The 18,149-nt window shown below is 35.7% G+C and overlaps 1 protein-coding gene across 3 annotated transcripts in view; it reads right to left on the reverse strand.

Moving 5' to 3' along the window:
- The window catches only part of GPC5 (glypican 5), a 599,375-nt gene that overhangs the window by 504,537 nt on the left and 76,689 nt on the right, over positions 1-18,149 (reverse strand). For all 3 annotated transcript variants that reach the window (XM_054518549.1, XM_054518547.1, XM_054518548.1), the window contains one exon: positions 328-1,022. In XM_054518549.1, coding sequence (XP_054374524.1) covers positions 328-1,022 — 695 coding nt within the window. The remainder of the gene's footprint in view (positions 1-327; positions 1,023-18,149) is intronic.

Here is an 18,149-nt window from a genome sequence, read left to right on the forward strand (position 1 = left end):
ACTGTGCTGCTTCGTCTGAAATATTCCAATTTCCAAGATTATGGAAATAATATATGCAAAGTCATAGGTTCTTTAAGGCAGGCCAGGGGTATCTAAAATAAGGATTGTTTACATTTATCATAATGTGCATATAAGATAATAATTAAACAATTTTCTCGTGTTCATGAAAAGTATCTTTTGTGCTCCCAGAAACTGCTTAGTCAAATAAGCTGAACTCAGATACAAATGTGTACCTCACCATAAAAATGGCCAAACAAATAACAGCTATCAGTGATACCTTTCCTCTTTTCATGTTTGCCCTGAGTGTGGATAAAACCAGCGTCTTACCTGCTCAGATACCTCTGGCCCGTTGATCCGAGCCTGTACCAGAGCGTCGTGGACAAGGGAATGGAAGCTAAGCAGCATGTGCTCGATGCTGTGTACTCCACTCAGGGCTCCCGAGAGCTCCTCCAGGGCCTGGATGTACCCCTGCCAGTGGAGATCAACTTCTGCTAGGTCGGCCAGGCAGCCCCGGATGATGTTGAGGCAATAGCCCAAGCAGGGCTTGCTCAGCGTCAGCCCCTGGCAGTGGGGGCAGTACTGCATTCTCAGCAAAGCCCTGCTGCACTCTCTGGAGAAGGGCAGGTGGTCTGTCGTATTGATCACTTCAACCCCCAAGTTCAGAGCTTGCAAGAAAGCCCGGCTGGGTAAGAGTGATCTTCCCATCTGTCCTATGGCCTTTTTGGGAATGTTGCCAAAGGGCCTGATGTCTCTTCTCGCCGCTCGGAGGCACTCCGCGTACTCCAGGGAAATGTCAGTCAGACCAGGGTTAATCACATGGTTGTAGACTACTGGAAACAGGGTGTCAAAAAATCTATTCACAAATTCCTCTGTGCTGGCATCTGTGCCAAATAGGAAGAGCCCAACATCTGTGAAAAACTCCTGCACGTGCACAGCAGCCTCAGCAGCCATGCTTCTATACGCATTGCAGAAAAGTGTGCTTGTGTAATTCTCAGCCAGTCTGATGAGCACTTCAAAGGTTTCTGCAATAAATCAATCAATCATTATTTTTAAGGTTTTAAAAAAAATAAATTAGAGTAAGAACATAAAACAATTATATTAGGACAACTTACATATACCCCAAATTAATTTTTGTGTTAGAATTTTTGAGGAGACAAACTTCTCACAAACTACGACAACTGTCTATTCTATATAGGGAAGCACCTTACAAGTAATGTTACAACACAATTAATAATCCATATTTTCTTTGCAGGTTACATTAAACACAACCTAAAAAAAAATGTAACAGGAAGTAATTGTAAGCTGTGTTATTAAGTTACAAAATACAGCAAAGTCCTATTGTATCTGTCTATGCATATAAACACAGGAGCTCTCATCTCACAACTCATTCTGCAACTTGCAAGAAACAGCTGAATGCTCTCAGTAACTAAAAGTCATTCCTCTTACCATCCTAAATGGATGGGCAAAATTAAAAAATATAAACAACTGTTCAATTCTATTAAAACTTAATAACTCTTAAAGATCAGTTTTTATTTTGTGTCTTCCAGGGGAAGCAGATGTTCCAAACACACAAAAGAACATTATTTTAAACAGTGCTGTTTGGTCTGGCAATTGGAAAGAACTGCTTTCCTCAGGAACTGATGGATAATCCCTTGCTGAGCCTCAAAAACTGGATAATAAATAAAGCCTGAATGGACCAACTTGCATTTCAAACTTTAGGTGGTAACCCTTAAATACATTGAGTAGTGTTTATAAAGCATTTAAGTATACTAGAAAAATATCCTCTTTTGACTTGATCTATGATTTGCAGGTAAGAAAAAACATCAGCTTTCAAAACAGAAAAAGTGTTTACATTGAGGAATTCCCTAGATCTGCCTGAGAAGGTTGCTCTTAAGGGAAGGCAATGATGCAATATATGGATCAAAAAGAAACTTGGCTTAGAGCTGAGAATAGAAACACAGAAAGATATATTACAAATACTAACCCATTTTATACACTGAATGGCTACAACTCAGCAACTTTTATTTCAAGTTTTACAAGTTTTCATGTAATTCTTTTTTCACATTAATTTTTAAATAAGACTGCAAAAATAAAGTAAGGAAAAGCATGAAGTAGTTAATATTGTATAAACAGTGGTGTTAAATACAGGCAGAATCAAATAGTGTGAAACCATGTCAAGTGATTTCCAAAGCAATCTGAAGTCTGCTGGTCAGCCACTGACTGAAAGGTATAGTAGAAAAACCAGAATAAATGTAAAAAAGACAAGACTGGCTACCACATATTTTATAAATACAATTTATAAATAAATATGCATAAGTGCCTTATATTATAATAAAATGTTTGCTCAGTTCAGGTCAGTTCAGAAAGGATTCTTGCTGGCTGCAGAGAGTTTGAAATTGTATGCTTTGTGAAAAGATCACATATACTTTGTATTCAGTCTCTCTTTTCTCCAATAAAAAAAAGAAAGATGCTTCTAAATCACAATCATTCCTTTGCTATCTGTAAGTCTTAGTTTCGTATTTCATGCCACTCAAATTGAATTTGCTGTTCTCTTTTCTATTCTTCTAGCATTCACACAAGTAAGAAAAAAGTGTTGACAGCTCACAGTAAAGAGTCAGAAAGTGCATCTCACTTATGTGGTTTTTTGGGTTTTTTTTATTGCTATGTCACATACATATATGAACTTCTCCTTAAGTGAATTTCACTATAACCATTCATAGACACCAAATTCTTAATGTCAAAAATCAAAGAGATTAATTTGTTTCAAAGTCATACTCCTAAAGTCAGTATCCTTCATGAAGCTATGTTCCCATCAATGGAGACCTATCCAACACAGAAAAGCCTCTTGGGTTTATCCTGTGAGCTAAGATGCAGAAGTGCCAGCTGAATACCTCTGCAGCTCCCAACACCTCCACCAGCCCCTCACACCTCATCCCTGAACCACAGGAGACTCATTTCCTTCTGGAGCAGACAATGAGGCGTAAAAAATCAGACAGGGCAGATGAAATCGATCAAGATGCCCACTTTAAGGCATCTGAACTGAGGATGAGATCTCCACCAGCTGTACAGGCAGTTTGGACACCCAGCTCCCATGGAGGCATGGGTATATGGGAAATTAAATTACATAATATATCTCATTTTTACTGGGGGAAATAAGGAATGCAAAGAACAAGCAGGCCTACTATAGAAATTTTATTTAGTTGCCTAAGAGTGTTTGATAGCATTTTCAATGGTAGATGCCATTTTTATTTGCCTGTCTGAAAGGGCATTTGTGTTCTGCAGGTCTTGTGTCATATCTGTAGGCTCTTTATTATAAACATTCTGCATTTAAAATGGTACTACATGGCTGTGCTGAGACCACTGAATTAAATTCTAGGTAACTAGTTATCATAGACTTGACAACCCTTCATACAAAATCCTGGAGCAGCCCAGAAGAGCAAAGACCAAAAAAATGAACTAAAATTGATTCTTGGTTTAGATGGCTTAAAATAATAAAATGTGAAGAATATTAAAGCTTTTTTATTATTACTTTTCCTAGATGGAAAACATAAAGTCTGTGATCTAAATGTCTGTTACTATCCAAAGCTGCAGTACCCTATTACAAAGTGCACAAATACTAGTTGAAAGAATAAATCATGCTTCATGTGGACAATCAATAGATTTTACAATGTGGTCTGAACAATAACAAATCTTCAATACTGAACTATATTTCTGGTGCCTCAGCAACCCCCAGATGAATGCGTATAACACTTAACTACATAATTTACTATTTCTGCCTTTTTACATAGAATGTGATGATACTGGCCACTTGTGTTTACAAATTTGTATCAGTTTTTTAATTGTCATTTTATTATTTCTTACAGAATTTGTTAATTTTTCTTCTCTACTGGTACATTTTTGACTTTATAATCATGGCTATTTCAGAGATTTGTTTTGCTCTCAGCAAATTTGCTGACATACAGCAAATCACACCTATGTTTACTTTCAATATTGAATTTTTCCTGTGAATACCTTATGATAGCAATCTGTGTCCGTTTACATCACATTCTGAAACTTCAGTGACAAGTCAAGTTATACTGGTTCAATACTGCAAACTGTAGCAATGTGTTTATCTTTTAAATCTATGGGCTGAGACGAACATAACCAGCATTTATTACTCAACAACATAGAAGAAGTGATGAGTTTTCCATCAGTATAAATGTAATACATATAAAATACATTTTAAGTATAACTAAGATGAGCTAGACAAGCTCTTTCTATTGTTATCAAATGATTTTTAAACTTCAGGGTCAGTGTCTCTTATCTCCATAATTTATGAGATCTTCATATTAACTGCTATACAATATCCTATAGATAGTTTGTGCAACCCTACTATTAATAATGTCTAGTTTTTACACAGATGACATGTCAATTTTGTTTTTCTTTGGTGACAATTAAAATGATTGTTTGTACATTCCTAAATCAAATTTCAGGGTTGTCAATATTTTAACCAATTCATTTTTTTTAAGGACAGTAGTATTTCTCTTCCTGGAACACGAGGTTAGGAAATTTGTAGATGAGAACTTGTTTGTTTTATGTATAGCATTTTTTCAGCTGATACTTCATACCAGTACATATATACATTATTTTTTTATAATAGTGTGTTTAACAAAGTGATTACAAAGTGATGTAAAAATAACTATCAGGTCATTGCTTTAAAGGATTTGCTCTCTTCCTTTAGCCTTTCAGTTCCTTAGAGCCATGGGTAGTTCTAAACTGCAAAGAAGTTCCAAGGTTTCAATTAGGCCAGTGGATAAACAAGTTTAAAATAAAAATCAGAAGTATACACATGACTTGTTTACTAGAACAAAGAGAATGAGTCCAGTTTTTTATTCCTGGACATTAATCAAATTTAACAGAAATACTGCACAGAATGAAATAGAATTTGGATTAGAGTTTAAATCAGCCCTGCAATTCTCATCCGTAATAGTTTTGGCAAAGGGTCTTTATACTATACGTACCTTAGAAAATTAATTTGAAGTACATTTCTATGGAATCATGCTGTTGTAAAACAATTACATTTTTAAAATTTTACCCTTTCTTTACACAGATGTTCGGTAAATCTGCTAAATGAGAAAATGCATGGTTCTAAATGCTGAGCACTACCTTTTGAAGCACATAAGGTACTTAATGCAGACACAGTCTAATAAATTAAAAATCCAGTATTAGTAGTGGTCCAACAAGTTGTGAAGTCTTATAATTTGGCAATAATTCACCAGACTAAATTACATATTATAAATTAATTCGCATTTAGGCTAACATATAGAACTCAATAAATTATAACCAGACAGGTTAAAATCCATCCTTGATTTACGACATTGTATTTACAAGACTGCCTTTCACAGTCCAGAGGAGATCCAAAATTGATGAGCCTGGACTAGCTGAAGGGCCAGCCTATAATGTACAGGAATCAATAACTAAATCCAAGCAAACCCGGAAAACCTAGCAATGTTATAAATTTATTATGATTTGAAAAAAATCTGTGGGAAAATATTGCCAGCTGCCATTGATGTTTGGTGATCTTGTAGATTTTCCTTCTGTTTATGGGGAGCACAAATAAACCAGAAGCATCATACTCCCTTTTCTAAAGATTTATAGTACAATCAAATGTACTTTGCATGCATTGTCCTTCTAGAGTCACAACGAATGTCTCAGGTACAAGTTACAGCCAGGTAAGCAAAAGGCATTCAAAAGTTATGAAAAAAAAATAGCAGAGAAGAAATTAATCCACACAGCATTACATTCATTCTATCTTTTTTTTTAAATGCATCAAACAGAGAACTATGGATAGGTGGGAAATTCAGCGTAGTTATTCCTATTAGCAAGTCACAGATATAATGCAAAATCCCTGAATCATTTACCATATCAGAAAAATGAGCTGGAAGAACCATGTCTTCAAGACATATAAATGAATTATGAAAAATGAACTCATTAGGGCATTGCCTGTTAAGGTTATATGGGAGAGAGATCAATAGGGTAAGTGACAGTCAAATAGATTTGGGACTCACTGAAAATGCTCCTCATTAACATAAATTTCAAATTAATCCATTTCATAGACTGCAGACTCACCAATGAAGTCAGCAAGAAAACAGGTATAACAGATGAAACCTGTAGCATAACCAACTTTGTGCTGCCAAAGGATAGCAATGCATCTCAGGCTTTTCTAGCTCAAAGTACTCATAACAGACTTTAGAGTTTGCCAGGTCTTGTTTGGTCTTGAATTTAATTTAGCTGTCTTTGAGAAAAATACAAACACTCAACAAACTTGAATTAGAATTGGTTGACCATTGCCTAAGTTTTTCTGTGTTCAGTGGCATATTATTCATATACTCAAGGAGTTTCCTACATATCCTGTGATTTGAAGTTTGGTTTAGTCATACTGTATTATTTTCTTTGGGCTTGTGTTGGGGCTTTTATCTCAGCATCAGGACACAAGGAAGTTGGCATAGGACAGCTTTAGTTGGAATATTAATAGGAATCAGCAATCATACATAATTCAGGCTACGTTGAAATGAAATAGAAAATTGTCTCAAGTCCATATGTAAGGTGTGTTCTTCTTTTTTCCCCCCAAAGAAATTGTGAGGACTCATAAGAAACTCATTCCCAAGTTAATCAACACATCCAATGTAGAGAAATGTTCAAAGCCAGGTAAGATGAATTTCACTCATTTTCATGCTACATCTTTTCACTAGTCTGAATTGGTAAGTGTACTTCTCAGTCTTGTTTTATAATCAACTCAATATCATCATGCAGTGTTAATTTTTCCTGACTAAACCTGACACAAGCTATTTTGCTATGTAGAATTTGCTTTCTAAATCAACAAATTTAGGTGTGTTTTCCTTTCCTTCTCCATCTTCTCAGGTATGTATTTGAGAAACAACCCTACAATGGAAAAAGTCAAGTTCCAGTGATTAGACATGATGATCCAAATCTTGTAATTTGCTTGGTGGTTTTTGGTAGGTTTTTGTTTGTTTGTTTTCATTGAGGGTTTTGTTTGGTTTTGTTTTGGGGGGTTTGTTGGTTTCATTTATTGTTTTGATTTTTGTTGTTATTTTGTTTTTCAATAAAATGTTGGAATAAATTTATTTTTTATCCAGTTCGTTGGAGTTATATTAATTTTTTATGACTTAATGGAAATCATCACAATTGATTCAGAAGATTATTTTTGAACTTTTCAGTGAAACTTGCTGCTGTTGATTTTAAAATATCTAGCCTTTGAATTTGTTATTTAACATACTCCTAAGTTATACTGGAATGTAAAGTATATAATCTTACCTCGATAGATCATATTTTAATATTAAATGTCTGTCATGCGAATGAAAGAAAAAATGAATAATGCAAGGTTATCATCTTATCTAGTTATAAGCAATGATTCCACTTTTCTCTCAAAACTGTTCTTTCCTTTCTTTCAGTCTGGTGCTATCCTTTTAATAGTGATGACTATGGAACCATTCATCTTGTCATTTTGGAAGCAACATGAGCAGATCATTTTCTATGGTGCCAGGAGAAGAAAAAACTAGCAATTAACAGAGCTCGACCAAACCATTTTTTATTCCTCTTGAATTCTGCTTATGTTCTCTCTGATTTTGCATTGCTCTCAAGGCAATACTTTTCCAGAGGAAATATTTCTAAATTCTGAATAGATTGCTTACTGCCAGTGGAACAAAATATGCTCAGAGTTGCAAGGAGGGCACTCCAGGGAATCAGAGCTTTAAAACTGATATCTTATAACAACATTGCTTGAAAATATTTTGACGTAAACTGCTGTGCATGGCTTGCAAAAGGACATTAAATTGATACTGATTTAAGATAACCATTTTTACACTTCTGCCATAATAAATAAGGACAGCAAGTCATCTCAGATGTATGAAAATGGTATTATTCAGGATTTATACCAGGATGATGTTGAGATAGGAGGGCTACAAAATTAACAGATTAGAAGGATAAATTCATTTCACATAATTTCCAAACTATATATATGTGAGTTAAGAAGCACTTCTAAGGCATGATTCATCTTTCTGACTACTTTAGACTGAGATGAAGTGCTCACTGGAAGTGCTTGTTCCTCTCACTTTTACTATAAAGGGATGTGACACTGAAGCCCTAAGATTTTTGCAGGGAACAGGCATTAAGGGAAGTGTCCTTAAACATAATTCAGTACTGCAATTTATACAAATAAAGAGCTTAGATGATCAAGCTTCTATAAAGTGGTCTTAATGGTAGATAAATGACAAACTTCTTATTATTTATGCAAATCTTTTTTCCCTCTTCACACCTGTAATCTGCTTTCCTTAGAATGAAATATATGGTTGGTTCCAGGGAGCTGCTGGAGGATTATGTCTATACATGTTACCTTTATAGGAATTAATTATTTGGGAATCACAGAGAAATTGCACTTGAAAAGAAAGAACAACCTCATGAAGATTTCCATAAAGCTACGATGATGACTCACATCAGATGAAGCTTTTGTCTTTCTGTTTAAAAGTTTAAAACCTGACTTTCTATTTATTTTTTCAATTTTCCCAGTTTTATGGTGACAATACTCACTCATCTTCAGTAAGGTGGGGGGGGGGGGGCGTTATACAAATTAAAGTGAAATGTTAATCAGGTTCTAGCACATGCAACACTATGGATCAACATTTCTCGCACATCAAACAAGTAAATATATTTATTTTGTATCACTGATTTTTTAAGTGTTGATTGAGATTTGGTGAATTCCTGCATCTGACAGTCAGAGGAATTCAACACCAAAATTATCAGACCTGTAAGTCAAAGGAATTTAAGGAGACTGTTTACTTGACATATGACTACATGTAATAGGTTTCAAAGATCCTCAAGTGAGCTTGGTAAGGGATTAGATAGATTTATTATCTTTCAATTCACTTTGCCTAACTTCAAATTTACCGAGTAGGAAAAAAATATGAAAAAAACATCCTTAAGTCTTAATTTCTTAAACAAACATCCATGTTTTTCATGGAAGAAGCAGGAACAATGAATTTTATGACTGCATCTATACTGCACTGAAGTTAGTTCTGTAAATATTGGATATTGTATGTCCCTATGTATAGCTCTGGTATATTGGTGATTAGTGACCTTATCACTGTTCATGATTAGTGATATGTGCAAAATTCTGCTTAACACAGGTGATACAAAAGGCATTTTGGTCTATGCCATGTATTCCAGTACCTCTTTTGGCACATGCTATAAAAAAGAATGAAGTATGCACTTCCAAGTTTCAGGCAGGTAAGTAAATGTAGCATTTCTCACTTGACGAGACTCAAATGAAGTGGATAACCAGGCAGCCAAATGTTCTCTTTCACAAATAGAAGCAGAAAATAGCCCCTGTGAAAAATATAAAACTCCAGTTCTCTAAACTGGCTAGGAAAGCACACACAGTTTATCTAAGATAGTGAAATTCAGAAGATACTTGTACTCTAGGGAAATCCCAGGAAAGAGTAATTGCTTCTAAAATGACAAATGTATGGAATATTCTGTGTAGCTGCTTTTGATGATAACATCTTAAAATCAAGTATTGGTATGGACTGGAACAGTTCACTCTACTTCAATTCATCCTTCCTTATCCACTATGAATCCTGATTTTAATACAATTGATTTCTACACCAACTAATGAGTCATTCTTTAGAAAATAAGGATAAAATAATACATGTTAAATGGTCCAGAGTTGCTAATAGCTTTGGCACTTAGAATGAAAGAACAGAGGAATCGTTTAGGTCCCACTGAGACCCCTTCTGTCCCCTGCAGGCCATGAATCTCCAAGCCTTCCCTCTGCTGAAGCAGCAGAACAAAGGATCTCCCATCTGATGTCTCAGTCCAGCTCTCTGACCTCATGGCAACAGGGAAGAAGTCAAACCCTAGATTTCTTCATTTAGTCCAGATTTCTTCCAATAATCTACACACGTTTTCAAGAAGTAGACTCCTCTGAAAATTTTTAAATCCTGTTTTTAAATACTAATACACTTACACATTTTTAATGAGATTATTGTCCCACCTATTATTTTCTGGTTTTGTTTTGCATTATGCCTTTTTATGACTATTAATAAATATTCAGTCAGAGCTCATTCAATGGACCAGAGAAAAACAGATGTTAGATTTAAATGCATATCAATTTCTTACTGTGTAATTGCATAAATATGAGTTGAGTATGAGCTGAATATAATTAAATTATTCTCTTAAAATTTTTATCTTAATGCTCTTTAGACTTCACCAAGTTCCTTTCAAATACACAAAAGATAATTTGCCTTTTTAAATGATGCTAGTTTCATTTCAGAAAGATTATGAGTATAGTCAGTGCATTATCTACTTTCACAGTAGAGCTTTACCTGCTTTCACCCCAACACTGTTTGCAGATGCTCTGCTAAGCCCTGTCCTGCAAGCACTGCTGACTCACACATTCTCAAGGCATGTAATGCTTTCCAGGAAGAAGCTGGAGATATTAGCTGATGGAAATACGTGTCTTTTCCAAACTACAAGCCCACAGTAATTTCTACCCCATCATGTGATTTGCCCCATTGTGCAATGTGACAAAGGTTATGCATTTCTGGCATCACTCAAAAGTGGATCATTACCTCCCCATTCCCTTTACAGTTATGTATCCTAGATTACATAGGACTGGAAGATCTATCACTAAAGAATGAAACCATGTAGAAACACAAGGCTAGAAGGCACTTAAGATGTGTTCTAATCCATCCATTAAACCCAGGGCAGGTTCAACTTGATTTATGACCTTATATTTTAACATCTTCATCTAAACTATCCTTAAAAAACGCACATTAACAGAGAAGCCACAACCTACAAGAAAATCTTTCCAGTATTTCACCATACTCTCATTTGCTTTTACCAATGGGAACAAATTATTTTCTTCCTCCTCTTAGTTATTTCAGATTAGATCCTCTGCAAATGACAGCAGACATCTCTAAAGACCAAATACATCTCCAAAGCAGATTTGTCCACATCTCAGCTACCAGCTACATGGAAATACGATGAATCACACTGCTTTTCTCCTCTATTTATACAGGGAAAGGAGGGTGATTAGATCACAGAAACTGGGAGATGAATCTTACTCCTGAAAAATGTTAAAAATCTTTCTCTTCTTTTTATTAATAGGATCAATCTTCTTTCAGTCATAAGGGTGGCACATTCTGCCCCTATGTAGCTGAACTTAATTCTAAATACTAGCAAAAGGAGGTCTAAATTGCCCAAATTATGTGTTTAAGTGGACATGCTGGATGTTTAGGAGTTCCAAATTCAGCTCTGCCTGACTAGCTGCTATAAAAATGTTTTGCTAAACTACTTCAGAATTGCATGGTTTCTCTAAGTCTTGTTTACTGTGGGAAACACTAAGCTTTATACATTATTTCAACAGAACAGCTGCTGAACCAGTCCTTCTTCAGCCTTCAACTCAATCTTATTCCTGCCTCAGTGCAGAATCCACATACATCCCCATTTTGAATACTAGCTCTATTTTCCACCCTATGAAAGAGCTCTTGCTGCCTTCCCTCATTGAGAGCACACTGATTACTTCACCATTCAACACAGGGATGAAAACTGTGTCTGTACCTGCCTAATAAGGCAGGTACAGACACAGGCACCACATCTGAAGTGCCTTTTTCTAGTCTAACTGTGAACACTTGCTAACCAATCAAATGAACATTTACAAAATCTTTAGCGTCTGTTTAGTGGTAATTTAATCAAGATCATTCCCAAATTACTTATGTGAATGCCACGTTGAAGATCATAAAGAGACTTAGGAAAGCCAGTTGACTTAACACCTGTGCTTTTCACATATCCACATTTTGGATCCATTTCTCAACAGGGAAATTGGATAAGTTTAACCCAACTTGTTACCAGTAAATACAGCTTCATTGTTATTGTTTGGTATGTTCTTGTTTTTAGCTTCTAAATAATTCACCTTTTCATTCCCAATAATTGAAATTAGGCTAAGAAGTTTAAAATGCTCTAGTTTCCTCCTTTTCTGTTTAACAAAAAATAAAACATTCACCCTTTTCAGTCTTTTGCTACATCTAGAACTCCAAAGACAAGTACTAGGGCACTTCAGAATGTGAACATGCTTACATCTTACAAGTGCTGCTCCCTAGCTGTACACAGGGGTCCTTTACCTGATAACAGACTGATCAACATGGGTGATAGATGGGCTTGAACAAAGCTAACTGTTTCTAGGGGATCCTGATAGGACATGTGGGAACATTTTGCCCTTTCCTCCTTTTTTCAATGGATCTCCATCAGAATCTGATTTATGCCCCAGAGTGATAAATCGTGATATCATCTATTAAAACACATTTCACCTCTGTAATACAAAGTAAAGGTTCACTATAGAGCTTTCAATTTTATATTGTCCAGTTCATATGTATCTTTGAATTCATGCATGTCAATACTGATGAAAGCAGCTGATATTCACTAAATAATGACAATGCCAAACTCAAAATCCTCAAGACGGCAGATAAAGATCACATCTGTTTATCACACCTGTCACATAAGTATACAGGGTAGTGATTCATCTCAGCTACCACCTCAGCTAAATGCCATATTCTCTTTTTCTCAACAGTAGAAACTTATGGGATGTTTAAGGTATGATTCATCTGACACATTTCAGATGTTTATGGGAAAATGAATCATGAAAAAATATTTATGTGGGCATGAATCATGCCAAAAAAGTGCCTCTCTCTATTTTATATTGAGGGAGCTGATGGTGACAACCTCATCAATCCACTCTATTATACCAATCATCATTAGTTTTGCTATTTCACATGTACATCTTGGTTATCTCAGTTACAAATTTACTTATAACTTCCATATTGTCGTCTTGGAAGAGCTGTATTTGAATTCCCACTGTAGAAAATTAGATCAAATTCTGTTTACTCCAGAGGTTTACTCATCCAGAGATTATTTTCTTGCAAGTAGATAAAATGTTTTTTTATTATGTATTCATCTAACTTCCACTGCATGAATGCAATCTATATTGTAGAATAAATTTCTGCTAAAAGTAATGAACTCTTAAAAAAAAAATACAATCTGTACAAACAATGAAAAATATGCCTCTGCAAATTGGATGTCATGTTCCATTTCTTTTTGATGTCACTTAGTTTAATGTTGATTTAGTAGTCACATGACATAAATGTGTATGTATCTCCTTTTATTTATGCATATTTAGCACTAGACATACAATTAATACCTTACTCCCAGATTTGTTGTAGATCACTCCTATTAGTTCTTTCTAAGAATGCTTGTGTGGTTCTGTAGACAGGCTTATTACAGGGACCACTCTGAAAAAACAGAGTGGTCCACACTCTTTCAATATTGCTCCTTAAAGCTTCCTATTTCCTTTATCCTTCAGACACCCCATGGCATATAGCAAAGTACCTTGGGTTTATTTTGGTAGGCGCAGTGCAGCCTTCCTATTATTGCAGACTAAAAAAATGCATTTAAAAAATATCATGTAAAATCAAGAGTGCACACACAGCCAAGCAGTACATGAAAAGGATATGGTCATCCTGCTCTCAAAGGAAGTCCTAAGTGGTGTGGACATGAGCCACACTGTATTACTTGGCCTGCAGTCTGGTATTTCTAGAGACCTGTGCAGTTAGCAATGCCGATGCAGCAGATGTTCAGTTATGGGCAATCTTCCTCCTGTAATGTTGAGGGCCATGCTGTAGTATTTTCTTCCTCTTGTGTGCCTTTCATTTAACTTCTGAATATTGTATATAGTTTCAGAACTTCTTAAAGGGCTCCCTCACCCTCTACTAATAGATATTAAACAGATAAAAGAGGTACAGGAGAGAAAAGCAAGACAAATCGTGTACTGTCTATTGAAGACTGGAAGTAGCATCCCTATTCTCCATTCAATTTACCAAACGCCTTTCAATTCCTTGTCAAATCCAGTTTGACAAGAAGATCAAATATTAAACTATTTTCTGAGTTGGCTACTTTCCTAGCAGTGACAAAAACCACAGCTCTTTTCCACACTGGAGTCTATGAAGAATGGGATGGGAGTAGGAAAACCAAGAGCACCAATCTGCTGTGACCATCCAAGGAGAGAAAATTTCTGTTTCAGTTCCAATAGTACGTTTCTTTTAAAAGAAAGCCATGGAAATTAGTCCCACTTTAATCCTGAGGGATAAGTGATAATCCCAGCTCTTTAACACAGACTGACTGAACACAGGATATACAAAAGATGTAAAACCTTTCTCCATAACCATGAAAATCATCTGTCTAAAGCAGTAAAAAACTCCCTTCTCAAATCCCATGCATGCAGGAATGATTATATTTCCAAATTAGCCAATAATAAACTGTGAAAACAAGAGGAAGGTGAACAGCAGAGAACTACTTAGTCTCTTGAGACTCTTATAATTGCCCCACTATTCTCTTCTGTGACCAGAAGTTCATATGGGTAGTTTGTACATATTTGATATGAATGTTCTGAGAAGTAATTTCCTTCCTCTTTATTAGTGGGTCTTAGTGGGATGACATTTACAGCAGAGACACAGGATCATCCTGTTCTTTCTAGAGACTCTTACGTGTTGCTCTTAGTGGTTCAACAAGACTCCTCAAACCAGTATGACTGCGATGGATGACTCTCCTTCTTGGAGATGAGAGAATGCCCTCAGAAACTGGTCATTTGACTCAGAGCAAACAGCAAGGAAGGCATCCTTTTCTCCTCTAGCTGGCAGATAATGCAAATCAATATACCTTAATATATCGTAATGCTACACTAAAATAAAGATGCAACTAATCACATAGTAGGAGGCCCAAAACCAGAGCATGTCATGTGTGCAAGGAACAGCACTTCAGAAGTGTGCTTTAGAAGCTTCAATGAGCATTACCTATGTGAAGCTAAGTATCAGAACTATTTCTTGGATTCTCTGACTTATTCCTATCATGAGGATTTTTCAAATTTTTTTTCACCTGAAATTTTGCTGCATGGTTTGGTTCCAGGAGCATACATTAATTGGTTTTCTGTACATGAGCCAAAATCACGGGTCATTTAGGAAGCCTGAAAAAAAGAAGTAGCATTGTCAGAGTCATTGTGGATCAACTGAAAATATGGGGTTTAGGAAACTTTCATCTACATGAGAAAAGATGACACCCATACCTATTTTTTGTGGAAAAACACACCATACCATAAACCATTCCACTGAGCAGACACAGGTCTATGAACACTCATATTGCAGTCATATGTCTTTATAGATAGCACATACAAAAAAAGACTCAGAGGAATAATGAAAAAAGAATTTTTTTCTATTTCAAGTAGAATGTTCCCTGCTTCTTGGGCTTTACTGTTTTTAGCTTTTCTAAACCCACAATAAATAATAACACAACTCTAAAATTGCAAAGTTCTGGCTTTATTCTGTCTTTTATCTGTTGATACAGCTTATGCATCATTTATAACTTGCTGTTACAATCTCACCAAATCAATAGTTTTTAATAAGTAAACAAAAAAATACTACTGTATGGCTTAGTTTATATGGGCAGGTAAGACAACAATGCAGCTGTATTCTTTCTTAACAGTGTACTGGGATGGGGGAAAATAAAGTGAATAATGTTTTTATATTAATAATAATATTCATATTATTATTCATATAAAACTACTCATTTGTAGTATCAAAATAATGAGACAATTACTGGGAAAAAGTTGTGGGGGGATAGAATGTAGGAGGATAGAGATAGTGCAAAAGGCAATCTCACCCCTGAGGAGTTGCAGCTGTACTAATTACCAAAGATTAAGAATAGGCCTGCCTTTAACAGACCACAGCTGTATCCAATAAGGATGAGTGCTATAAAAGAGTGGGTTAGCTGGTTGAGAAGAGAGCTGGAGTTTGTTGGCTGTGCTACAAGGAAGAAGGAGTCAGTGCTGTGAGGAGATGTCCATGAGAAATCACAGAGACAGTATGGAAGATTTGCAAAAAGATGACAACAAAAAGTCATTTCTTTCAAAGTTTAAAGCAGGATTCATTTCATCTTACTTTAGCCATACAGAAGTCAAACACATCACCTACCCCATCTACATCCACTGATTTGGATAATCAGTGGATAATCAGACAGGCACCTCCTCATATTTTATCCCTGAGGCAAATATAAGGTTACTGATTGATTAAAAAGATGCTTTAACCGTGCAAGCCACAGTTCCTACTCACACAATTCATTCTGATTATGGCAACCATCCACCTTAGGATGGGATAAGTTGAACTCTGGAATTCCTTTCCTTTATGAGCTAGCCTGACCCTAAATGAGGCAACTGAATAGACACTCTTTTAGCTACTTTATAGTGACTAAAATTAGAGAAGATTAATCCCACTCTTAGAGCCTGCAAATCCAACTGGGTTCAGTTCTAGGTGGATTTAGTACTGAGATTACCTAACTCATAGGTCTTCAATTGCCACAAAGATAATTTCTATTAATTAATACATTGGGGGAAGGGCAAGGAAATAAAAAAGGGAACAATATTTTACAGGATTCTTTACTGTTTGGGAAGCTTTAGGTGTTGAATACCTTTATATCTACCAGTAATATATTTGCTTTTAATGTCACTAAATATGTGTTGCTTGATATACACGTCTGTTACCATCCATTTAAGAATTTAGTAACACCCATTTTCCATTATTACAGTAGGGATGCAACACACTGCTATTTCAGTACATTTTTTCCTAAAGAATAATCTACCATACTGACATGATTTTTTAAAATTTATTCCATAGAAAAGGAATAGTGAAATACTTTATTTTAGGTGGATTTTTGGAAATACAGATTTAGTTAAGAAAGTTGTTTCAAGTGAGACTTCAGTGGAAATAGTAGTTTGCTAGTAAAAGTATCTCAAAGTCAGCATTCTAAATACATGGATCTCCACAGACATTAAGATTCCAGATTTTTTTTTTCTTGGTCTGGCTGCAAGACCAGCTGATTTCCTGAATTTCGGATAAAATCCAGGTATGCAGCAATTCCATTTTCCAGAAAGTAAAGTTAGTTTTCCTAAGGGGGTCTACAATCAAAACATCTAGGAGAGCAAGACGTGAAAGTAGGAATCCAGTGATTATTAAGTAATACCACTTCGATTTTTTAAGAATGCTTGTATACGATGTTGAGCCAGCTCTACAGAGAGATTTCTAAGCAGCATCCAGGCATCCTGGAGGTGAACAGAAACCTTTTTGTACACTGATGTTCTCTGGTCTTTCTAACTTAGCTAGAATCTGAAGAGAAGTCTGAGTTTTACCAACACTTGGGCGAGCAGAGACTTCTCCCTTCAGAGGAAGATGGAGAAAACAGCTCACTCTATTTTTCAGAGTATATCCTTTTCTGATATGCACATCTATCTCACCTTAGGAAGATTATTTGTTATTAAAAAGCTAAAGTCCTAAAAAAGTTCTGAGAGTTACTTTAAAGCATCAGTTGAAAATAACATACAACATATTGTTAATGTGTAAGTGGCACAAGGTTGTGGCATCCATCTATGTCCCAAAGTGGCTTCCAGCACAGCATGGGACAGAATAAATAGCCTAGTTCTACTAATGCTCCACACATAGTAGTTTTCACACCAGAAGAGAAATTACCCAGTAACAGTTTCTAAGTTCCTCTGAGAAAAACAATGTTGTGTGGGGTCACCTATTTCTCTTTTATGACATAATCAGTTACTGATGTTTGATATCAAAGGCCAGAAGGGAGACTGAGCTTAGAATCTCATACTGGTTATAGTGATAAGAAGTCATTGTTTATTGATGTTACTGGCCCTTGATCTTTTTTGTTGTGCTGTACTACGTCTGATCCTTGGCTGTGAAACACACAGGAAATTCATTCATGTTGTGCATTTCTGGAACACAGTGATTACTTCTTCCCAGGAAGGAAAAACCTGAGCTAGTCAGAGAGATCCTGGATCAAATGCTGACAAAAAAAAAAACCATACTGCATTTTCAAATAATGTATTAAGTATACTTATCTGAAGGAAATGAATGATTTGGCTTAATAGTGAGAACAGTTTTATTCTATTATTTAGAAAGCAGGAAAGAAATTTACTTTGGAGAAGAGAGTGTGAAAAGTTTTCAAAGCTGCTTGAGTTGCAGCTTATATTTTCATGCTGAATGCAT

The sequence above is a fragment of the Molothrus ater genome, chromosome 2, assembly GCF_012460135.2.
Source record: "Molothrus ater isolate BHLD 08-10-18 breed brown headed cowbird chromosome 2, BPBGC_Mater_1.1, whole genome shotgun sequence".
In the NCBI taxonomy this organism is placed as follows: Eukaryota; Metazoa; Chordata; class Aves; order Passeriformes; family Icteridae; genus Molothrus; species Molothrus ater.